This window comes from Penicillium waksmanii (assembly GCF_028829765.1).
Source record: "Penicillium waksmanii strain IBT 27052 chromosome Unknown utg000004l:1.0-5674109.0:1.0-5678898.0, whole genome shotgun sequence".
In the NCBI taxonomy this organism is placed as follows: Eukaryota; Fungi; Ascomycota; class Eurotiomycetes; order Eurotiales; family Aspergillaceae; genus Penicillium; species Penicillium waksmanii.
In genome coordinates, this window is record NW_026643251.1 from 121,743 (window position 1) to 145,805 (window position 24,063).

Consider the following 24,063-nt stretch of genomic DNA (forward strand, 5'->3'; position numbering starts at 1 on the left):
GATAGTTTATTCTACCTAGAGGGAAGGGAGATAGGTAATCTGAAGTATACTTTGGGTCAATAGGGATGTGGAAGCAGAGCAAGTACGGGTCGAGTCGCCGGACCTAACGGCGGCAGTTATCCGGCTATCCGAGCGACTGATTTTTATGGTATCAGTCTACGTAGAGGGGGGTGATGCCTCGGTGTTGGATGACGAATACGATTGCCTCAGAAAAGCAATCACTAAGGTACGGCGGGACGCGGGAACAGTGGTGGAGATCATAATCGTGGGGGACTTTAACCACCATAACTAACTCTGGGGAGGAGACGACGTGTCTCTAATAAGACAAGGAGAAGCAGATCCAATCATCGACCTCATAAATAAATTTGCTCTCAGCAGCTTAATCAGACGAGGTACCAAGACATAGCACGGTGGAGGGCAGAGTGGGGACTGCGAGTCCACGATCGACCTCGTCCTGGCCTCAGAAAACTTGACAGACTCAATGGTCAAGTGTGCAATACATAGAACGGAGCACGGCTCGGATCACCGCACTATTGAGACCGCTTTCGATGCCCCGTGGCCGGCTCCACAGCATCAAGAACGACTGCTGCTCAAAAATACACTATAGAAGGACATCAACGCACGAATTGCAAGCGCCTTAGCCACCACTCCGGCGGGAGGCACGGTGCAGCAGAAAACCGACCGGCTCTTGTCTGCAGTATCGGAGGCGGTGCATGCTTTAACGCCGAGGGCCAAACCGTCGCCACACACAAAGCGGTGGTGGACGGCGGACCTAACACAACTTCGTTAGATATACACACACTAACCACGCCCGCTCGGAGCGACGAGCAGGGCGAAAGGCGCTGCACTTGGATAACACGGCCGTGAGTGGAGCGAAACAATACCACGATACAATACGGAAACAAAAGAAGAAGCTCTGGAATAAGTTTCTGGCCGACAACGATAATATATGGAAAGCCGCGAAAAACCTCAAGTCGGGAGGTGATACAGCATTCGGGAAGGTCCCACAACTCCTCAGGGCGGATGGAACTGTAACCGTCGATCATAAAGAGCAAGCGGAGGAACTGCTGACCAGATTCTTCCCACCACCGCCGGACAGAATTAACGATAAAGGGACCAGGCCGCAGAGAGCGCCCGTGGAAATGTCTGCCATCACTATAGAAGAGGTCGAACGGCAGCTGTTGGCGACAAAGTCTTAGAAAGCACTAGGTAAAGATGGCCTACCAGCAATAGTGTAGAAGATAATATGGCCCGTGGTCAAACACGGGGTCCTGGAGCTGTTTCAAGCGTCGCTGGATGAGGGCACATTGCCTAAGCAGTGGAGACATACGAAGATTATACCGCTCAAAAAACCGAACAAAGAGAACTATACGATTACGAAGGCCTAGAGGCCGATTTCACTCCTCACAAGAAGGTGCTGGAATCCGTCATCACAGAAAGAATCTCATATGCGGTGGAAACCTACGGCCTGCTTCCGACCAGCCACTTTAAGGCCCGTAAGCAACGGTCAGCGGAGCAAGCACTCTTACTCCTACAAGAGCAAATCTACACAGCGTAGCGTGGCTGGCGGGTCCTGAGATTAATCAGCTTCAATGTCAAAGGAGCGTACAATAGGGTTTGCGAAGAAAGATTGCTCCAGAGGATAAAAGCGCGAGGGATTCCAGAGGACCTGCTTCGGTGGGTCGAAGCGTTCTGCTCGGAGCGAACGGCGATCATCCAAATCAATGGGCAAGCATCTGTAGCCTAAAGTCTCCTACAGGCTGGTCTGCCTCAGGGTTCTCCACTGTCCCCGATCCTATTCCTCTTCTTCAACGCAGATATCGTACAGCGGCAGATCGATAGCCAGGGAGGAGCGATTGCTTTCGTGGATGACTTCACCGCGTGGGTAACCGGACCGACTGCGCAAAGTAACCGGGAAGGTATCGAAGCGATCGTCAATGAAGCACTCGACTGGGAAAGGAGAAGTAGAGCGACTTTTGAAGCAGAGAAAACTGCTATTATATACTTCACCCTCAAGGCTCACAAAACAAGCACAGAGCCATTCACTATTAAGGGAGAGATCGTTGAACCCAGAAACTATGTCAAGATTCTTGGCGTCATAATGGATACAAGACTCAAATACAAGGGACACATCGCAAGAGCAGTGTCCAAGGGCCTGGAGGCGGCAATGGAGCTTCGACGACTTCGAGGTCTCTCCCCAGCTACAGCGCGGCAGCTATTCACATCGACTGTGGCCCCGGTGGTGGATTATGCCTCTAATGTCTGGATGCATACTTTAAAGAATAAGAACATCAGGCCGATCAACAGAGTGCAAAGGGTAGGAGCACAAGCGATTGTCGGAACCTTCCTTACAGTTGCGACCAGCGTAGCGGAAGCAGAGGCTCACATCACCACAGTGCAACACCGGCTCTGGCGACGAGCTGTAAAGATATGGACAGACATCCATACCCTACCGGTAACCAATCCCCTCCGCAGGAGTACAGCTCAGATCAAGAACTTCAGAAGATACCACCGTTCGCCATTGTATCAGGTCGCAGACGCACTGAAAAGCATTGAGATGGAAATACTGGAAACCATCAATCCATTCACATTGGCACCATAGGAGGAACGTATACAGAGCGATGGTCATGATTTACCGGAGACACAGACCGAAGCGGGCGGAGTCATACAGATCGCGTCAGCAGTTCGGCGCGGAATGAGATGGTAGGATTTGGCGTGGCGATTGAGAAGCAGCCACCTCGGTACCGAAAACCGAGACTGGAGACCGTCTCCGTCACACTGGGCGCAAGAACCGCGCAGAACCCATACTCCGGCGAATTGGCAACAATGGCATACACACCGAGCACACTACGGGGACTAAAGCGGTGCAGGGTCACGCTGCTCACCACCAACAAAGCGGCGGCTCTCACGCTGAAGAATCCTCGACAACAGTCGGGCCAGGAACACATCTGCCAAATATACAAGTTGGTTCAAAGGCTACGGAGACACGAGAACCAGATGGACATCCGCTGGGTTCCGACCTACGAGAATAACCAATTGTTGGGCCGGGCGAAAGAGCAGGCAGGCCAGGGCCGCTATCGTGGAAAGAAGCGAGTGTGCTGGCCCAACTCCGGACTGGCATGGCTAGACTCAACGGATATCTCCATCGAATCAACGTAGCGCAGACAGATGAATGTGAATGTGGACAAGCACGAGAAGCCGTGGAGCACTTCCTCTTTCGATGTCGGAAGTGGACTACATACCGGACGGAAATGCTGCAGTGCACCCACACCCACCGAGGCAACATATCCTTCTTCCTAGGCGGGAAATCGACTTCGGATGATCAGAATTGGACGCCCAACCTAGAAGCAGTGCGAGCCTCAATACGCTTTGCAATAGCCACCGGCCGACCGGACGCCACTTGACCACGTCGACCAACACAAACGAACCCCTCCCCCCAAAGTAACCCACATCAACCACCTCGTGCCCGATATGGTAGACGCGCTTCAACTGCCGATAATAGGATGTTGAACACTTGGAGAAGCGCCTTCAAGCCAATCTACCAGCAAATTTACTAACCCGCGAGGACGCACCACGATCGACATTGACAGCTGAGATGACAAATACTGGAAGTAAACATGTATGGGCTCCAAGGAGACAAGCCATATTTTAGGAAATGTTTTAATAGATTAGTGATAGTTGCCCTTTCGGCTTCGCCGCCGGGCGCTAATGAATTGTGTGTATGTGTGTGTATCATGCGGTGTAACCAACATAGCATATATGCACATCAAGAAAATAGATTGGTTTGCTGAGAAGGAGATGTATGTATTGTAACTCTACTACAGAACTAGATAGAACCAAGTATCTGGAACTGGGGTTCTAAGTTGGGTAGAACCTTGGTCATATCAATAATCAGTTCTGTGAGTTTGGCGTATGGATCTAAAAGAACGTGACTAGTCGGTCCTCCTCTATATCCAATACATTTGCTGCCGACACCTTTCGGTATCCTGTTGCCGCCCCGATTTAGTTGTGGCCATCAACAGCTAATCAAAATCACCTTCTCCCGACGCTCCTTGGGAGGGCCGCTGCCTCTGCCATTTGAGCGCGGTAACATGATCCACACAGCGATAAATCACATTTGTCTATAAAACCCTTCCCTTAGGCCATACATACATTCGGGCAGTTCATAGGCCTCTCGTGGCAGAAAAATTTCCTCCTTTGTCATTTCTGGATAGAAGTCATCCACCGTAGGTCTCGGTAATCTGTTTCGCTGATCCTTAGCCTGCCGGACACGCAGTGGGCGCTGAGCTGGCTGTGGCGTGGGTGGCTGCAGCTGACTCACCTAGCTTTGTAGGAATTTCCGGCTTCCGTGTGGCCCAAGTTTCGAGGAAAGCTGCCTAGCATACAATATTATATAACTGACCCTGACCAGCTGCGATGACGATATCGCTTCAATAAACTGGAGGTTTTGCAGAATCAGTATTGGGTTAGCCACCACAGGGCGAGTGCCAAGATTGGTGCTCGGACCAACGTGTCGATCATTCAGCTAGCCACCATGATCAACCTTTATTTGGGCGGTGGGCGCTGCATTTAATGAAAATATTAACCAAGGTATGCTTTTAAAGCCCTTTACTTTAAAATTAAATCTGAAGTGGGCCCCATATAGATAGATTTGGTTGCTGACGAAAGTGTGCACAGGATATTCGAGCACTCATTGATACATCTAGCATGATACTGGTCTTTGTTTTTTGTAAATTACTCAGATGGAATTATATTTTCTAGATCAAATATACGGGCTCCATTTGCATTCTCTCGCCCGGGTTTCCAGGTCTCCTTGTCGTAGCACAAGCCTACAGATGAACACCACGTGTGCCACACAGCCTATCAATAGTTGGCCTCTTGCGCATGTAGGTGCATTCACACTACATTCCCATTAGGCGTATTTTTTCTACAGCGCACCTTTGTTTTTGCTGCAAGAGCACATCTACTTACATGTGCGGGGACTTCATCGATCTCCGCTAAGGCTCTCATGCCATGTTGGAGCTCAAGTCGACCAGGATTAGATTACTGCTTTTTGCCTAACCAGGCTACCTGTTACGCCAACCGTACAACGATGTATAGGAAATGCGGAAGAGGTGCCAATGCACTACCGGAATGCCAGTTGATACATCACCTCGCTTATCTACGTGCATACACACGCAGAGGTCCCCTTAAAAGGAGGGGCTGGATCCTCTTGGGAGGACCAGCGATTAGTCTGAATATCATTATACCCATACCAGGCACATCTCACATTCTTCACTCGTATCCATATCGTACCAGGACACCCCTCAGGGGATTGTCCTAACACATCAGCGAATATTCTCATAGTTTCTCAGATTTTCGAGTGCAGTATTTCTGAAGTCTCAGTATCACACATGCTATTCTGAGAGAAAGAATTTTCCTCTGCACTCTTTCAACACGCACTATGTGCTAAAATATACACGGTTGAAGTACTGGAGCATAAAGTTTGGGCGAGTAAGGGTGCGGGAACCATGGTTCTAGCGGAAGACGGAGTGCGGCAATCCAATCTCGGCTTTCGTCTGGTTCCTCAAAACTATATGCTGAAAACAGCGAGTGGCGAATTAATTTTGCAAATAACAATATTGGGTTTGTTGGTATACTATATTTACATTATTACGTAAAGAGAACCAAACAGTGGCCTAGGGCCGTGACTCAGTTACTTGGTGGTCTCCATTCACTCACTGAATCAGTATCCAGTAGACCCAATGATATTAGACTACACTCAGTAGATGCCACAAGCGATTAGTGCTACTAAATATACGGCAGAATCTTACGAAGCGTGCCCATAGCATAATCTACTCGGGAGTATTGGCCGGCGTATATCCACTTTCAGCGAGAACTTGGTAGTCCCTGAATTTCGTCAGACAGTCCTACCCAGTGCTAAAAGCTAGCATTTTTCATGACTGATTAGTAGGCTTCAGGTGCCATTTCTGCACAATTCCAAACACTTCGCGCTGTAACCATCTGGATGTTACCTTGGGCATCATTCTACGCGAATGGATTGTGCCCAGGCCATCATGGATCCTACCTAATCCACCTAAGAGCTTAGATAATGGCCTATTGGTCGTGCTAAGCAAGCTTATCCCAAATTGTACACCGCAGTACCTTACAATTCAATGGTTGGCTGCCCCTATCGGTCCATTATGCTTAGTGGGAAAGTCATTGTGAGTTTCAGGGCCCCTGCGGACCAGATATCCATAGGCAGAAAATTCACGTTTGGTTGCTGAGGAAACTAGCCCTGGTTGCGCCGTCAATTGAACCTCCTCGGCCTGTCAAAATGTCGGCGATGCTTCCATGGTAATTTGAGAGATTTGGTCACGCTATGTTGGATCTTACCGATGTGGCTCAAGGACAGTCTCGAAACAGGCTCTTCATTGATAAAGACTGCCAGTTGGATATAATATACAAGATTAATTCAATCTCTGAACTTGGTGCTTTAATTGAGAGCAATCAAGGCAGATAATGGAGTGGGGACTTGGTAGTAAATCACAGATCTAACATTTGTATGGGTCGGGCGATCATGTCACTAACTACTCCACAGCTAAGGCAATCATTTCCATCTCCTACGTCTCCACTGACGCCCCGCAGAGCCTGGTGCGTAGTTTTTACTCACAATATTGATGTTAGTGCCATCAAAATCATCTCCAGGGACGATATACTGCGTTTCACATTGTTTCGCACTTGCTGTTCTGGGCCCCACCTAAACCTTTATAACAAGGCATCCCAGAGAAGTCCGCCGTTTTTCACATTCTCCCACTGTCTACTCTCAATAGCTGTCTGACGAACGAAGATTTATCCAGAATGGCAAACGATCCTAGACTTTCTCGAAGTCGCACCGGACATGCTAGTAGGTCCAAATCGCGCGCTGGCAGATCCGGAAACTCGTTGAGCCGTTCTATCCGGTCGACAGTCTCGGGACCTAACACTGACTCTGGCCCGCTGAGCCCAGCAACGAGCAAGATATTCGACGTAAGTTAAACTCTGTCATTTCCATTTCCGTTCCTGTTATATGCCATGGTAATTTCTATCATCATATGTTATTTCGGACCTATGATTGGCCTTTCACTGACAGACGCCAAGAAACGTTCCATGAAACACCCCACGAGACGACATCAAAATATTTCCCATCGCAAGGGCTTTGACATTCTTACCGGCTTTGAACAGGACGTTGAAAAGGTTATGCAGAGAGAGAAGATGACAGAACCAGCGCTTCCCAGCTCATTCGAGAGCTCCACGCTGAGAAAGTTCGAGAGGCATCAAACGTACACAAAGCCATTGCCGAGAAAGACACTGCGGTCACAGAAGTTGAGCGACTTAAGAAGGAGACTTTGCAGCTGCGGCAGCAGCTCGAGTCTACAAACACCACTTTGCAGGACCAGGTGGCATGGGACGATATACAGCCAGTCTTGCATCAGACCCACGGAGAACTGATCTCCGTTGCGATTCGTTTCGGGAACTTGATCGATGGTCTTCAGAACAAACGACTGGCGTCCTTCTTGCCTGGCACCGAGGTGTTGCATAGCGATTGGGTCGCCCAGGCCGGTCCTTTTGGAGCCACGGACCCTAACGCGCTTCCCGGGTTCTCCGAATCAAGCAATCCGCCGCTGCTTGACCCACAAGCTCCAACCTCGACCAATGGGTATGGGCCATTTGTTTAAGGATCGACAGGGCAGAACGACTAAGGTATGCAAATAAAGTGGCCGATATAGCGTCGGCTTCACAATGTGCTATTGAAGTTGTGGCAAAATACTGAATAGATGATTGGATAGGTTGGCTTTCACTATAGCATGAATGATAGAATCAAGTTCATTTTGGCAATAAAATCGAGGTGCGCCATTTATTCACCACCGAATAGCGCCGATTGGAGAGCACTGAGTCGTACTTTTGTCCTACATTGGTTCCATGGCTCTGAAATCTCATGCTTTTCGGGCCTTCCCTTTCGTTTCCCGGGAACCATCTCTGTCCGCCTATCAGCTTCTCATGTCTAGTGCTATGTCTGCACGACAGTAAGAAACATTCACTTGAACCATGGAAAGGAGTAGATCATGATCCTAGTCTCCACTTCAATCTGCCTAACTCGACCTAATCGTGAAAACCATAATCACTTTTTCCCTTGGGATTTCGCACCTCACCTCAAAAGTGATAATGTTCTAGAACAAGACTCAATTTCATCAATGGGCTTGTATTTCCTGGAGTCTAGAATGTTCCACGGTGAGACCTACAAGAATCCAATTTGGCCACAATCCCTACACCCACCAATCAAGATGCTACTCAGGTCAGTCTAATAATGGAATGGCTGAGAAAAAGGGATCACGTCCGAGACAGGAGCCGTTAGACTTTATCGGTTGCAAATAGATGTAGGCTATGACAAGTAGGAATTTTTGAACTAGAAAGAACAAGCAAGCTACATTTCAAATGCGTCTAATACACACACACAAACACACACACACACACACAATTCATTAACGCCCGGCGGCTAAACCGAAAGGGCAACTAGCACTGATCTAAATATACATGCTTTAGCTAATGCTGTGTCTCCTTGGAGCCCATACAAGCGTCTAATATGTAGCCTTCATTTTCGGACACGCTCTCTTCCCAGCACTCTCAAGGGCAGCTCATTAATTTTGATTTGTGCAGCAGCTGAGCCATTATGGCATTGGAAGCATTCAGTTGAGGCTCTCTGAAGTGTTCTGCTTCATGTTTTTGATGCTTCCGCCTTCGCTGCAACGTATCACTAATAGGAACATGACGATGCCGTGGCTAATGGCTTTCATTTAAAAGAGGTCCGCTCTCCCCTCATATGTCGTCCCCCAATTTCCATGGTAATTAAAGATCCCGCTGAAGATGAATGTATCATCGATTTATGCAATCGCCGCTGGAGGCTGCTTTTTAGCTCTCTTCCTAATCCAGACCCGAACCACTATGGTTGGCTGGATCGAGTCCTGCTCAGTTCTGATCTCTCGGCACGTCACACTTCCTACTCTCATCCACAGACATCGGGTTTGGGGACCCTGGTCCCGATTAAATTTTCTTATCTATCTTATCTACATTATCGTAAATATCATTATAGTCTTCTTTTATACACACTCCGTCGCCCAAGCTGGCCGTCGAGCTAGAGAGCTGGCTCTTATCAACCTTACTTTTCCCCTCTCCGCCACTCACCTCGGTTGCCTCGCAGACCTTCTGGGTATCACCTGGCGCACTTACTGCAAGATTCATCAGGCAACAGGTTGGATGTCTGTTGCTCTCCTGTCTTTTCACGTGGTTGCCGGTTGCCAGAGCCGGGGATTCAGTTTTCCTCTTAGGCCAACACGTAACATATTTACCCTGATTGTAAGTTTCCTTCTCCCCCTCATGTAAACAGGGCTAACACTAATAGGGATCAATCTCTTTAGCCGCACTTGCCCTCCTTTCTCTCCCCTGGCTTCGCCGACGGTGTTATAAAGTCTTCCTCCGAAGCCACCAAGCTCTGACTGCTCTCTTTTTATATAGCGCGTGGCGATATCTCCCAGATCAGAGTCGCTTGTCAAAATTGTACCTTTACGTGCCGTTGGTGATCCTGGCCCTGACTACACTCCTGGAGATTATCAACCTTTGTTACACAAATAGACTATTTTCGGGCCACGGCCCTCCTCGGGCCTTTATATCCTTCACTCCAGAAGGATCTCTTACACATCCTAAGCTAAACAAAGCGGCCCAGGTTCGTCTGGTTCTGCCCAGATCTATAGAGATCGATACGGGCCAGTATATCAACTTATGGATGCCGTCAGTTGGATCTTGGCCGTGGCTTCAAACACACCCCTTCATAGTTACATCGTAGTTGCGCGGAAGACATGACACGATTGAGCTATTTGTGCAGCCACGCGGTGGCATAACATCAGACTTACTGAGCCTTGCCACTGGCGCTCCTGGCTGTTCTGTACCATTTCTGGCCATGTTCACAGATCCACATGGTACCAGTGAGATTGTTGACAGGTTTAAAACCGTGCTACTGGTTGCGAGTGGTTTCGGGATCGCTACAACAATCCCCTATCTGAAGAAGATGATACATGGCTATAATACCTGCACACTTCATATCCGTCGGCTGCATTTTGTATAGCAGATAGAATCAATAGGTAAGAAGACCTCTCCGTTTCCAGTCAGCAAGCACCAACACTAACAAATCAGAAATGGTCAGTGCAGCCGAGTACCTGCTAAACCCTCTCCTAGAGGACGATATAATAGATAAAGGCTATATAAGTCACCAGCTTCAAAATAGAAACTTTGTTTAATATTGACGGAAATACGTCTACAGATCCTCAGCATTTCAATCTACGTCGAAAAAGGGCTTGCTCATAATAAGACGCCAATAGGAAAATATGAAAGAGCCTGCTTTTACCAAGGTGCACCTAATAATAACAACATAGTCTCGCTCGAGGCATCTGGAGACCAGATTAAGAGGCTACCGAGTATCCGCGATAAGCAAGGCCGGACCTTGGTGATGGGTAAGTGACCCTACCGTAGCCTGGCTCTAATCTATCGTATACTAATTTCTTTCTAGTTTCAGCAGCAGGTAGTCTCAGAGACCAAATCCGAAAGACCGTCAAGGGCTTTTTACATCGTGGTATAAGGCTTCGGAGCTGGAATACCAGCCGGAGTAATTAAATAATAGGGAGATCGCATGCAGCAAACGCAATAAGTAGTCCCGACAATATGATGCTAGTTGGAGTCTCCGTCTATACACTTGAAAGAGTAGTAAAAATATGATATTTGGGCAATTGAAATGCGATAAAAACTTGCCGATTTGATCTCTGAATCTCCCTGATCGGCCAATTTGAATGAGATACTTGGTCAATTATGAATTGACCGGGCCACGCATTGCAGTGAAAAACAGCGGCTAGACCTTGATATGACGCAATCAATTCAACTCTTTTCTATCAGAATCAAAATGCTTATCATTTAATAACCGATAGAACAAAAGCTTAAACAATCAGCAACAGGAAGATCGTCGGTTACCGTACCGGGCATAATTTTTCTTTCATCGGTCAAACTACCGCTGCTGTGGCTGACAGAGCAGGGGCGCCAGTATAGAAATTTGACTTCTGCTTTAATCATTCTTCATAGGCCCTGGCGCATACGAGTAGAATGTGCGAGCGGAGATCAACGCGAACCACGCAAATCTGATGAGATTCCCCGGGCAGTATGGAATTTCCGTCAACAGTCGTTGTTAGATATTATTAGTACCGTTTGAGAGCACCGTTGTAGAAAAGCCTAAGGGAAATAAACCTCTTTCAGTTCCTCAAAAGAGCTTGCCGATATTGTCGCGCAGAGAAATTTAATCACAGCCGGGCAATTTCTCCAGCGGTCGAGATTATCAATGCCTACAGCCCCATCTTCTTTGACATATTTTTACATCAATTCCATCATAATTCTCGAGACTGGCGCCAGGTCACTGGCATCGACTCTCCCTCTTTGCCGGAATATATAGCAATCAATCCGTGCTACCGTGCCTTGTTAGGTTGGATTGACTTGGGAGGTAGTAATGGAATGAACTTGCCGATTTTGACGTACCTATTTAGATTGACGGGGACGCTAGAACAGTCCAGAGATATGTGATGGAAGTTGTTCGCCACGAGGTATAACAGCCCGGCAATAAACTGTGCCAGATCAGTCATTTGGTTATATGGCAGACAGGTGGAAAGAAATAAGAAACAAACCTGAGATATAATGGCAGCCAGCTCCTGCTTGTCTGGGAAGGCTTTGCAAGCGACGATATAATCTAGAACGAGAGGGTCGAAATCCCCCAGTGTGTACAGAAGCTCCGGAGTGCAGAAATACTTCTGCATAGAGGTCAGGTTCTTATGGCGCATAGAGCGGAGGATCCGCAGTATCTTGTCAGCGTTCTCAATTGGATACTGGCGTACTGCCCAGACGCCGCGGTCTCTAGATGATCAAACACATACTGCGACAGGGCCAGCTAAATCACAATCGTAGTATTTTCTGAAATTGTTCCAGGGAGATTCTTTTCTGGTTGCTAGGCCCAGACCGCTATCGCTCTCCCGCTGCTTAGTGTCATAGTGAGGCGAGCTTCCAACTATCAATCAAGTTTCTTTGCCGGTATGCTCTGAGGCTAAGGGAGCTGCAGGCCTCTTTCTTGGAGTAGGTTCCAGATACAGACGTTGTAGACCGGGTTCGAGATCAGTTACCGGTGATACTTCTGTTCGGGTTTACGGCTGGGGGAGCAATACAACTTAAGCAGCCTGGATTCTTGTCACTCTCTTTTCGACAAGTTTTCGTATAATGGAAGCAGGGTAGAAGTTGCAAATAGTAGAAAATAGAAAAAGGAGCGCAAGCGCGAAACCTAAAGGGGAAATCTGTTCGGCTTAAATAGGCATTTCGTGCCTGTCGAACACAATAGTGTTGGTCACATCCTCACCGGCAAAGAAATACAGTGCCAACGTTGAGCCATAACAACAAAGGAGTTCAGATATATTTATAGAGGCATTCACACCCGATAAAACCGAGCCAACCTGAGCCCCATATCCATTCTGGCACTATAACTCGTCATGTCTTCACCAAGCAAGAGGTACGACTCACAGCAGAACGACGACTCAAATACATTAGTGCAGCCAAAGTAAGCATCTGCCAAATCCAATATAAGCCTCCCTTGCCACAGGGCTTAGACCCCAAAAATTTGGATCGGCTACGAAACATCTTTCGTAAGAATCGTTGTCGCCGTCTCGATGTCCCAAACCATATGCCCGCGACCGTGTCTCGACATAACCTCGTGGATGCATTGCAGAAGGCGAATGTTCTACAGGAATCATTGCTGACAACCGAAGGCCGCCAAATTCCTCGGCTAGAATTTCTAACGGGGCAACTTCGGGGACTCCATAGCCGTCATCGCGTACAAGCTGGCGTTGAGGTACTTCCCCCGGCGGATCGCTGGTGGACAGTTGATCTTTACACAGATGGTATGTGACGCACCCTTGCTTTTGAGCAGATTGATATTAACCAGATCGATATTGACCGTTCAATAAGACATCGGCCAAGAATTGAGAGCCGCGTTGGTGGATGAATATTTCAATCAGAAGAAGCCGACCGATGGGGAAGTCTATCAGAAGATCAGACAGTATGAGGGCGAGGGCAATGAAGCTTTCCGAGTGGTTCGTGAGACTATCGCCCAGCAATCAAGAGCGTTTAGATCAACTTAACAATAAAAAGAACCGTCGTCTCCGACATTCATTTAACCGATTATTGGCAATTCCCGGGCTTTGGCCGGGCGGGATAAGAATCAGCCTACTTCATCGATTAATCGCCTCGGGCTGCTTTGAGGTAAGTTTCAGGCTCAAGCTGCTGTCCTTCCCTAGCTGACCACAACTCTCCATTTCTCAGGAGATAGCAACCTATTTTGATCACATCTTGGACTTCTGGTCTTCTCTGGTAGGATCGGATCGGCGTCTGATGAAGAAAATCGATCACGACACGGTTCACACCCTACAGTTACTGACACCAGGTAAATCACGCACTGATGAAAGAACGGCGTGCGGGCTGGTTCTCAGTGGCCATGTGTTTGCCGAATTCAGTGCTGATGAGCGAAATGCTATATAGGCCAAAATAAAAGATTTTAATGGTCTCATCCCGTCCTTATACACTTTCTTTGAGGATTTCAAGTACCTGGAGAGTTACGTTCACTGTCTGAAGCGGCTCTCGGGCCCATCGCCCTTGTCTATGAGGGAAGCCATAAGCTCGATGTTTAACCCAGACTCAGAGTCTGAGGATAATCACCGAGAGAAAGGGGAGTATATCATTCAGACCTCGGAGTCTACTTTCCGACGCCTGCATGCGACCGAGGCGGAATGCCTCGAGACTGGATACCAACAGTTATGGCTCTATGCTATGCGACATTATCCTCTGATGTCCCCGGACCCCAAGAGTACTGATGATCTGATGGCCAAATCGACCCGTGCCAATCCGGACCCGCGCGCGATCTACGACATGGCCCATCTAGCTCACCGGCTCGGCTTTAGGTCCCCGGAGATTGATAGGCTGCTGAACAGTTCTCCGGATCACCAAATTGCACGATCTGTCCTTCTCCAGGCCCGTAAGCCAGGCCGGTTTAGATACGATGACCAGCACTTTGATAGTCTGGTGTGCCGAATTGTAGATTGTTTTACTGAAGCTGTGCCAGATCAGCCCGGTCCCCCGCGAGATCTTTTGGCAGACAGCACCGTCAAGGCGCACGCTCGCTCTGGGGTTCCGCAGACCCGCACCCATGTGCAAGATGCCCCTTTGTTATTCTTAGATCGATTGCATGCTGATGTCGATATCGCTGACACAATCACTAGCTTTTTTGTTCGGCGTTGTGTCTTTTTTGCCTTTTTGGGGAAGTCATCAAGGGTTGGGCCAAGCCCCACTACAGAGAATGGTGGTATGAATGTAGACACAGAGGCGGAGGGGATGCTACGGTCGCCATTGTTTGTCGAACGCCACGACCCAATGGATGGATCTGCACAGCACATGGATACATCAGGCAGGTCATCCCTTCTTCGAAGAAGCAATTTCCCCACACGCCAACTGGTTTCCTGCGAGACGGACGGTTCAGAAATTGCACCCGAGCCGATGGACTTAGATCGGATAAGTCCTTCGGGTGGAGATCACGCTACTCCCAGACGGTCACAAAACGAATCAGTTCTGGGAACGGTTTTTTCTCGCTGCTCGCCCAGAGCTGAGCCAGCCCTTGAAGATGCTAGAAGCGAATGTACTCAGATCTCGTTGGAGACAGTGTCGCTTCAATGGAATCAGGACGAAAGAGCGACAGAAGAGGAGCTCAACCCAAACACTGCATCTGTACTCGAAAGCGCTACTCAGTCCTTTATCAACCCTACGTCACAGCGACGGTCTTCGTCAGAGACGGTAATCCGGTAAAGTCATCCACGAAGGCAATCGCTCCTCCCTGGCCGTCGATCTGCCGCTGTACGAGATCTGCGTTGAAGAAAAGGAATAGGATCGGGGACAGTGGAGAACCCTGAGGCAGACCAGCCTGTGGGAGGCTTTGGGCCTCGGATGCTTGTCAATTGATCTGGATATTCGCTGCTCGCTCCGAGCAGAACGCTTCGACCCACCGGAGCAGGACCTCCGGTATCCCTCGCGCTTTCATCCTCTGAAGCAACTGTTCCTTGCAGACCCCTTTGTAGGCCCCTTTGACGTCGAAACTGATCAGGCTCAAAACCCGTCGGCTACGCCACTCTGCGTAGATTTGCTCTTGTAAAAACAAGAGTGCTTGCTCCGCTGACCGCTGCTTACGAGCCCCAAAGTGGCTGGTCGGAAGCAGGCCGTAAGTTTCCACCGTGTGCGAGATTCTTTCTGCGATGACTGATTCCAGTACCTTGCCCAGTGTCGCGAGGAGTGAAATCGGTCTCCAGGCCTTCGCAATAGTATGGTTCTCTTTGTTCGGTTTCTTGAGTGGTACGATCTTTGCATGTCTCCACTGCTTGGGCAATGTGCCTTCTTCCAGCGAAGTCCGGAATAGCTCCAAGACCGTGTGCTTGACCACAGGCCATGTCATCTTCCACACTATCGCCGGTAGACCGTCTTCGCCAGGCGCTTTCCACGAATTTGCGGCTAACAGCTGCCGCTCCACCTCTTCCATAGTAAGGGGAGGCATCTCCACGGGCGTTCTTTGTGGTCTAGTCCCTTCATCGTCAATCTCCTCCGGCAGGGGCGGGAAGAATTTAGTCAGTAGCTGCTTGCGCTTTGTGATCGGTGGTAGTACTTCCATCTGCCTTGAGGAGCTGCGGGACCTTCCCGAATGCTGCTTCGTCTCCCGACTTCAAGTATTTCGTGGCTTTCCATATATTATCGTTGTCCGCCAGAAACTCATTCCAGTGATTCTTCTTCTGCTTCCGTATTGCATCATGGTATTGTTTCGCTGCACTTGCGGCTATGTTCTCCAGGTGTGGCACCTTTCGCCCTGCCCGACGCTCCGACCGGGCGTGGTTTCTCCAATATGTGTATATCTGACGGAGCTGTGTCAAGTCACTTGTCCACCATCGCTTTACGTACGGTTACGGTTTGGCCCTCGGCGTCACAGTATACACCGCCTCCGACACCGCAGACATAAGTCGGTCGGTCTTCCGCTGCACCGTGCCTTCCGACGGATTGCTGGCTAAGGTAGTCGCGATCCTGGCATTGATTTCCTTCCATGGCGCGTTTTTCAGCAAAAGTCGTTCCAGATGCTGTGGAGCTGGCCATAGGGCATTGAAAACGGTCTCAATAGCGCAGTGGTCCGACCCGTGCTCCGTTGCATGTATTGCGTACTTGGCCATCGAGTCTTTTAAGTTTTCTGAAGCCAAGTCGAGGTCTATTATAGACTCACAGTCCCCAGTTTGTCCTCTGCCGTGCTATGTCTTGGTGCCTCGTTTGAGTAGGCTGCTGAGACTAAATTCATTCATAAGGTCGATGATTAGATCTGCTTCCCCTTGTCTTGTCAGAGATACGTTGTCTCCTCCTCAGAGTTAGTCGTGGCGGTTAAAGTCCCCTACGATTATGATCTCTACCACTGTTCCCGTGTGTCGCTGTACCTTAGTGATCGCTTTTCTAAGGCGATCACATACGTTGTCCAACACTGAGGTATCTCCGCCTCTACGTAGACTGATGCCACAAATATCAGACGCTCGGGGAGGCGGATGACCGCCGCGGTCAGGTCCGGGGACTCGATCCGCACTTGCTCTGCTTCTACATCCCTATTGATCCAAAGTATGCTGCGGATTGCCCATCGGCCCTCTCTCCGGGTGGAGGGAACTATCTTGGTCTATTTGTGATATCCCATCGGGGTTGTTAAGAGCCGGCCTTGAATTCTCCTCGCTTAGGGTTCCTGAATCGCTATGCCACTGCCCCCTGGGTTTCTTCATCGTTTAATAAGCTGTCATGCACTGCTCCCTGTTTCCTCACATTCAGTTGGATTATTCGGAGTGTTTTACTTATGATGAGACGGGTAGAGCTTCTGACAATTCTTGCTGAACGATTTGTGTGGGCCCCCGCATGGCACGTATATTGGAAACGTCTCGTCGCAGCTACTGTGGCGGTGGCCCTCCGCGACGCACTTGGCGCACTTCTGGGTGTTCTTGCATTGGAATGCTTTATAGCAAATCTCCCCGCAGTTGTAGCATTGTGTCGGTCGAGGTCGATACTCGAAGGTACTGGTCACGCCAGATTCTCCCCCAGCGTGAAAGAACCCCTCGGCCAGGAGCCTCCGTGCGTCAGTGCCTTTATCAGGTAAACAACCATAGACCCATATGCCTTCGCACTATCCTTTCTGCTAAGCCATGTAATCTTAGCCACAGTAGCTTCATTCTCCTCGCTGAAGGCTGCCGCGGCTTCGGCTCGGATCTCATCTTTGTCATCTAGCACAGCGGCCTTGTTAACGCTGTCAACTTTGACCGGGTAGAGCTCGTCACGGAGTACACGGGCTCCCGCGCCGATCTTGGCTTCCGCCACTTTCTTGACCAGCTGGTGTTAATTTTCGTCGCGGCACGCTATTCTGATTCGGTTGGTGTTCTTCGGGTCCACGGTCACAGCGCGACAGCGCCAGTGCATATGGCCTTCCACCGTCCGAATCTCTGTCTCAACCGCCGCCCGGATTGGACCTGCGGATATCCTCTCGTTTTCGTTTTCTGCCATATAAAGTGTCAGTGAACGTGGCTGGTGTTGTGTTCGACGTTGAGAGAGTTCGTATGTTGCTCGGGTGACTGAGTGGAGGAGTACGGGCAACATTTGCATAGGACGGGGAACCGGAGGGAACGGAAAGGCTGATTGCATCACGCAGGGATTGGATTTCGCGAAGGATCCCATCGTGGCTGTTCTGGGCGCATACTTTGGAGTGGGAGAGCGGTGTCGGGGGGCTATCTGTCAGGGCCTGTAGCTCGTGTCGAACCCCTGCAAGAGCGGCGCCAAATTCTACCTTGGCTTTCTGAAAGTCTTCCTGGACCTTATGGAGCTCTTCTCTATGCAACTCATCTCGCTGTCGGATTTCTTCTCTGAGTTTAACGAGCTCTTTCACGAGATTGGCAGTACTCAGGTCATCACTCTCGGTCGAGGAGTCATCCGAAGTTGTCGCGTCGCGTTGGGCTTCTGGTTCGATTTGGGTTCTAATCTTTTGTTGACACCGTGTCTTCCGCTGTTCGTTGTCGACTTCTTGCTCTCGAGCATAGTTATTCGGAGGTCTGGTGGTGCGTTTCGGTCTCGACAGTCGCGGTGGTGAATCCCCATGTTCGTCGCGGTCGGGCGGTTCCGGGGTTCGCATCGCGGCCCGTCCCGCCATCACTCACAATCGATACAGGAAGTCGGTATCGTCGCCACGTGGAGCTGCTTGTATGTGCTTCTAGGTGGTACCAAATACTCGTACACTAGCTTGCCGATATTGTTCACAAATCAGTAGTTGATACAGTCGATTGTCACAGTTACAGTGCGTCTCGAAACTGATGCCACCACCTACACTCTTTCATGATTTCTCAAAACGAATGCCAAGACACATTAGTGTTTATGAGGAATAGACCCGGAATATCAATATTCCTGGATTACTATCAATACAGTGACTTTGTACCTTAATCATAATACGTCTCTCTGTCTTGTGACTGAATTGGCGATCCAAGGGAACTAGAATTTTCCATATTAATGCAAGCAAGTTAAACAAAGAGTCTAAGAGGGCCTCGAGAGTCTGGCGAGGTCACTTTCCTCTGCCACTTCCCATGTTCAAGTGATAATCTACGGGGTTTACTCGGTATATATGTCTGATTTCGAATATTGCTGCGCGCATTATTAGCAAACAGCAGACTGGCTGGTACTGTGTCGAGCATAGGCATCCTCCTAGTTGTGATAAGAATGTGGAGCCTGTAGAAAATGCATGAGAATTAGCCGCGGATCTTTTTTTCTTATGTTAAGCGTCTTATACATAAATGGCCCTAAGAAAAGTTTCCCCCACAAAATTATTATTCGGACGCTGAGGATTTCTAATAGCATTTATATTAGCTTCCAAATACCTAAATGTAACGATCGAAGCTCTCTCGGTGCCTGAGCACGTGACGCAGGCAGCCGCTCATGTGTAGATAGTTACGATGGGAGCTTCTCTCCTTCTTCCCTTCTCTTCTCTCTCAGCTTAATACCTTCGTTCAATACTACTGCTATCTTTCAAAGCATCTGAGTCCTTACACTAAATAACAAAAACATCACCAAAATCCATAGAGCAGCATATCCTGGATCAAGAAAATGGAAATCCAAAACTTTGTGTGAGGAACTCGAATGAATGAAGCAATCATGTAGTATTGGACAGAAAGTAACAAAACTAGAGAAGAAAGAAAAGAGAGGAAGCTATCTACATGGTGTATGGGAAATAGGCAGGTGGTGGGTCACGTGGCATGGGCACGTGACATTGTAGGAGCGAGCAGAGAATGGGCATATCGTTACACTTTGATTATTATTCCTGAAAGTAGTAGGTTGGCGCTAACATATTTCCGAACCGACCTTTTACCAGTGGCGTAAGATAATATATAAATTAATCTGAGATCCTAAGGGGTCTAAGATGACTAAGGATAGTCTTCGCCAAAGTGGCCGAAGTAGAGGAGTTCACAGGAGATTAGAGATAGCTGTTATCTCTCTTCCTATTCTTTCCTACTTTCACAATAAGAGGAAAATAGATGTCACTATTGAGCATTATTCCCAAATAAAATTCCCAAACCGATTCTGACGTCCTAACAAGGGTCCGAAACTCGTACGGGAAAAGCTCTATTATGTCGCAAGGAGTATAAGACATCCTTGCATAAACCCGGTCCACAATCCCTTGGGTAGTTCTAAGCGACGCAAAGCTTCCCGAGCAAGACGCTCACTGTATTGTCGCCAGAATTCGCAGCCACGATATCGAGATCGTCATCTCCGTTGAAGTCCCCTACTGCAACATCAACCGGATAGGACCCCACGCCGAATGTGGCCTGCGTCTGGAAGCTCCCCGATCCAGTCCCGAGTAAGACGCTCACTGTATTATCGCTAGAATTCGCAGCTACAATATCGAGATAGCCATCTCCGTTGAAGTCGCCCACTGTAACAGCACCCGGATAGTACCCCACGCCGAATTGGGCCTGCGCCTGGAAGCTCCCCGATCCAGCCCCGAGCAAGACGCTCACTGTATTGTCGTCGATATTCACAACCACGATATCGAGATGACCATCTTCGTTGAAGTCGCCCACTGCAACAGCACCCGGAGTGGACCCCACGCCGAATGTGGCCGGCGCCTGGAAGCTCGCGCATGATCTGCAGGTGCCTGATGAGCAGGTCGATCCTATCGCGCACTATAGAAGCGTGATGATTAAGCACGTTAGAAATAAGACATTGACATAATAGCAAACCTCCTAGAAGTATGAAGGTTAGGCTGAACTCACGGTGTTCCCACAAGTGCCACAGTTACTGGGATTGTTCTGGAGGTTGGTGCAAGCGCCACTGCAGCAGTCCTCACCTGCTGCGCACTGTAACATTAAGGGTCAGTGATTTCGCTTCCCTTAGCAACGGATGGTAACGCACGATGTTTCCACAAGTACCGCAGTTACTGGGAGTGTTCTGAAGGTTGGTGCAGGCTCCATTACAGCAGGTCAGCCCGGACGCGCACTATCGAGCACCAGTTAGTCGTCGTCACAAGATATGTTGTCTGCGGCCGTCTTACACATTGTCCGTTGCAAGAAGAGGCAGGGGCACAATTTTTTGGTACACAGATGCAACTTCTATTTCATATCAGCTTTCAGATGGCACTGCAATCCCAAGACGATCGAGAAAAAGACTAACGGTGTAGTTTGTCCAAGAATCAGTCCAAGTACACTGTGAGATCCACTACCGCTGGCGCAGTAACCCGATTGGTCACCTGAATTTCGACACTTAAATGAATCAGTATGTGTACTCATACAGCCTCTTCTGATATCCACGGATCTTACCTTGGCGTCACAAGCGGCCGGGTCGCAACCACCCCCACCCCCTCCACCCCCAACCCCAACCCCAATGTCTCCAATGTCACCACCCCCAGTGTCAATGTCAATCCCACCACCATCCCCATTACCAATATTGTTTCCCCAATGGGAAACCTTACCTCCACCCCTAGGTCAACCCCACTTTTCCAGGGCATCTTCTCCGGAGAGTGCAGTGACAACAGCACAGCACGAAAGGGCTAGAAGAGCGAAACGCATTTTTTCAGAGGCATTTGCTTAAGACGATTAAAAATTTGGTGGAAGAGAATATCAGTTTGAACCCGTCACACTGCTCGTGGTAAAGAAGAACAATACGCTATCGTCTCAGATAAACAGTGTGCCTACGGCCATTCATTAACTATCTAAGCTTTGTTATTATGAATAAATTGCTTAGGCGTGGTCCCTGGAATGCGGATAAATTTACTATCTGGAAGGTCAGGCAGGGGTTTATGGTATGCGCACAGATACCGGCAAAAAATTCCGGCGACCGTACCAGAGTTTAATGGAACCTGATTGGTCACCTGCGCATGCATCCGGCCTAGAGGTCGTGTCCCGGGGCACCCTATCAAACTTTGAGACTTCACTTTTTTGCTCCTCTCATCTAATCTTTATCCAGTGTGACAGAGACGATGTGCAAATTAGGAAGAGGCAGCGGATTTTATTCTATTAAGAACATCATTATATATTCCTTATTCAATCTCATGGCAGCCTCCTCTCAGCGAGAAAGAAAATCCTGAGAACGGCAGATTGTATTAACTTGTTATAGTTCAGAGATATGATTACTCTTACTCAATCAGTAAAAAGGGTAACGGTAACTAACACTGCCCGCCCTAATTTTCTCGACTATCTTCTCTAGGGAGTGCAGTGACAAACGCACCCCATAAAACGGGAAGAAAAGCGAAACCTATTTTTATAAAGGTGCTTACTGAAAATATCAAACAATTTAGCACGTGAAGAATAGAAGTTGGAATCTTCTATACTGCTTATCGTACTGAAAATTATTTCATAAGTGTTGTCTTAGTACCTTAGTGTAGAGAGTGTTACTTATATATTGTGCCTACAGTCATTCTTTAACTGTCTAAGTTTGGTAAGTCATTATGATTAAAATGCTAAGGCATGTTCCCTGAATTGTAAAAAACTTGAACTTTAATTTCTGGCAGGCCAGAGGTATATGGTATGCGCCACAGTTTCGGCAGCATGTTTTGGCAGTCAGGATTGATTTATGTGGGCGGCCCGTGTGTGCTCCGCGCCAAACCGTTGTATTCAGATTTTTACGCCTATAATTCTATCTCTATATTAAATTACTATCGACTGTGAGAGAGGTAAAGGGCAAATTAGTTGTCTAACATTGTAGTGCTTTTCTTCCTGGCAAATATACTGTTAAATTACTAACTGTTAGACTAACAAATTATCCATAACCTAAAGCACTATTATTAGAGAAAATAGACGCTTAAGATATTTAATATACTTGATTAAAATATACATCGTTTTGGTTTGAGAGGGTGTTCCCGAATGTAACAGCCAGGCGAGGGGACGCACGGGGACCAACCAGATCCCACATGACTCTATTCTGATTGCCGGAATATTTTGCCGGAATCTAAGCACATACCACAAGCCCCTTGAACTCTGCATGATTGCTGTTCGTGTAAAATAGCAGTAAATAGTTCACATTCTAGGCAACATTTCTAAGCGCTTTATTTATAATAAGGAACATTATTAATAAATAACCGTAGAAACGCGCTGAATATAATACATACGAAGCAAGACACGCTAGTTCTAGTCTAACGACCAGTACGACTGGGTAAACCTTTTTTTTCTATCGTCGTTAGCAAACGACGCCTTTACAAAAATGCGTTCTGCTCTTCTCACCCTTTTGTGCTGCTCTGTTGTCACTGCGCTCACTGGAAAAGAAGCTCTAGCAAAGTGGGGTGGACCTCGAGGTGGAGGGATTTCCCACGGGGGTAATAATATTGGCAATGGAGATGGCGGTGGGATTACCATTGATACTGGGGGTGGTGATATTGGAGACATTGGGGTTGGGGTTGGGGATGGAGGGGGTGGGGGTGGTTGCGACCCGGCCGCTTGTGACTCCAAGGTAATATTCGTGGAGATGCAGAGAGGCCGTTAATACTAACACACTGATCCATTAAAGTGTCGGAGATTAGGCGATCAATCGGGCTACTGCGACAACGGTAGCGAGTCTCCCAGTTTACTTGGACTTGTTCTTGGGCAAACTACGCCGTTAGTCTCTTTCTCGATCATCCTTGGATTGCAGAGCCGCCTAAAAGCTGATATGAAATAGTGGCTGTATCTGTGTCCCAAATCTGCCAGATTGTGATCCTCCATCTTCCTCTTGTAACGGGCAATGTGTAAGAGGCCATAGACTGCATATTTTGAGACGACGACTAACTGGTACTCGATAGTGCGCGTCCGGCCTGACCTGTTGTGGTGGAGCCTGCGTCGACCTTGATACCGATCCAAGTAACTGTGGAAGTTGTGGAAACACTGTGAGTTCCACCTAACCTTCACACTTTAATAAGATTACTACCCTATCGCTGTTCTTATTTCTAACATGATACATTATCACGCTTCGATAGTGCTCTCTGGGATCTATATCCGGTTGCTCATCAGGCAGCCTTGACTGCACCGACATAGGGTAATTCACTACCAAGCTGCCGACGCCACCGGAAACGCGTCAATTAATTTAAACCTTTCTTCTTCAACCACCCACCATGCCACCAATTCGCACTTAATCCTTGAAAACTTCAATAGAGAAAGATGGTAGGATCTCTTTAGTTATCTAGGCTTTTAAGAATAAAGAACTCTCTTCGATTCATGAAGTGACGCGCCGTTTTAATGTACGATCTACCCTTTCTATCCGCCTTGCCAGTGTATATATATCAATTAAGGACCAGAATATGATCGGGGGGAATAGATAGAGAATAATCTATTTAAAAAACAAGTAGACTATAACGGCTAAGTGAATACCCTATAAACGAATAATCCGTACCGTATTGCTCTTCTAAAAGCTTTGTAACCT

General features: G+C 48.3%; 8 protein-coding genes across 8 annotated transcripts; 5 read left to right on the forward strand and 3 right to left on the reverse strand.

The window, feature by feature from the left end:
- Positions 1-6,840: 6,840 nt before the first annotated feature.
- N7481_002917 (uncharacterized protein) lies at positions 6,841-7,697 on the forward strand (the record flags this gene model as incomplete). Its single annotated transcript, XM_057262136.1, has 3 exons — positions 6,841-6,886; positions 6,950-7,008; positions 7,257-7,697. The coding sequence occupies 3 exons, from the start codon at positions 6,841-6,843 to the stop codon at positions 7,695-7,697; spliced, it is 546 nt and encodes a 181-aa protein (XP_057123797.1).
- Positions 7,698-8,883: 1,186 nt separating this feature from the next.
- On the forward strand, positions 8,884-10,683 carry N7481_002918 (ferric reductase family protein; the record flags this gene model as incomplete). The annotated part of the gene is given in 6 exon segments (XM_057262137.1): positions 8,884-9,372; positions 9,419-9,847; positions 9,860-10,132; positions 10,179-10,304; positions 10,334-10,523; positions 10,586-10,683. The coding sequence occupies 6 exon segments, from the start codon at positions 8,884-8,886 to the stop codon at positions 10,681-10,683; spliced, it is 1,605 nt and encodes a 534-aa protein (XP_057123798.1).
- Positions 10,684-11,519: 836 nt separating this feature from the next.
- On the reverse strand, positions 11,520-12,294 carry N7481_002919 (uncharacterized protein; the record flags this gene model as incomplete). The annotated part of the gene is given in 3 exon segments (XM_057262138.1): positions 11,520-11,959; positions 11,978-12,112; positions 12,225-12,294. Coding segments are annotated over 3 exon segments (645 nt in total), but the record flags the coding sequence as incomplete, so codon positions are not given.
- A 481-nt stretch (positions 12,295-12,775) lies between these two features.
- Positions 12,776-14,946, forward strand: N7481_002920 (DUF3723 domain-containing protein; the record flags this gene model as incomplete). Its single annotated transcript, XM_057262139.1, has 5 exons — positions 12,776-12,992; positions 13,060-13,184; positions 13,243-13,353; positions 13,414-13,506; positions 13,630-14,946. 5 exons carry the CDS (start codon positions 12,776-12,778, stop codon positions 14,944-14,946), a joined length of 1,863 nt encoding a protein of 620 aa, XP_057123800.1.
- A 2,698-nt stretch (positions 14,947-17,644) lies between these two features.
- N7481_002921 (uncharacterized protein) lies at positions 17,645-18,340 on the reverse strand (the record flags this gene model as incomplete). The annotated part of the gene is made up of 1 exon (XM_057262140.1): positions 17,645-18,340. One exon carries the CDS (start codon positions 18,338-18,340, stop codon positions 17,645-17,647), a length of 696 nt encoding a protein of 231 aa, XP_057123801.1.
- Positions 18,341-19,865: 1,525 nt separating this feature from the next.
- N7481_002922 (FG-GAP repeat domain-containing protein) lies at positions 19,866-20,543 on the reverse strand (the record flags this gene model as incomplete). The annotated part of the gene is made up of 2 exons (XM_057262141.1): positions 19,866-20,360; positions 20,451-20,543. The coding sequence occupies 2 exons, from the start codon at positions 20,541-20,543 to the stop codon at positions 19,866-19,868; spliced, it is 588 nt and encodes a 195-aa protein (XP_057123802.1).
- Positions 20,544-20,951: 408 nt separating this feature from the next.
- Positions 20,952-21,227, forward strand: N7481_002923 (uncharacterized protein; the record flags this gene model as incomplete). Its single annotated transcript, XM_057262142.1, has 1 exon — positions 20,952-21,227. The coding sequence occupies one exon, from the start codon at positions 20,952-20,954 to the stop codon at positions 21,225-21,227; it is 276 nt and encodes a 91-aa protein (XP_057123803.1).
- A 1,645-nt stretch (positions 21,228-22,872) lies between these two features.
- N7481_002924 (uncharacterized protein) lies at positions 22,873-23,325 on the forward strand (the record flags this gene model as incomplete). The annotated part of the gene is made up of 2 exons (XM_057262143.1): positions 22,873-23,118; positions 23,176-23,325. The coding sequence occupies 2 exons, from the start codon at positions 22,873-22,875 to the stop codon at positions 23,323-23,325; spliced, it is 396 nt and encodes a 131-aa protein (XP_057123804.1).
- Positions 23,326-24,063: the final 738 nt, after the last annotated feature.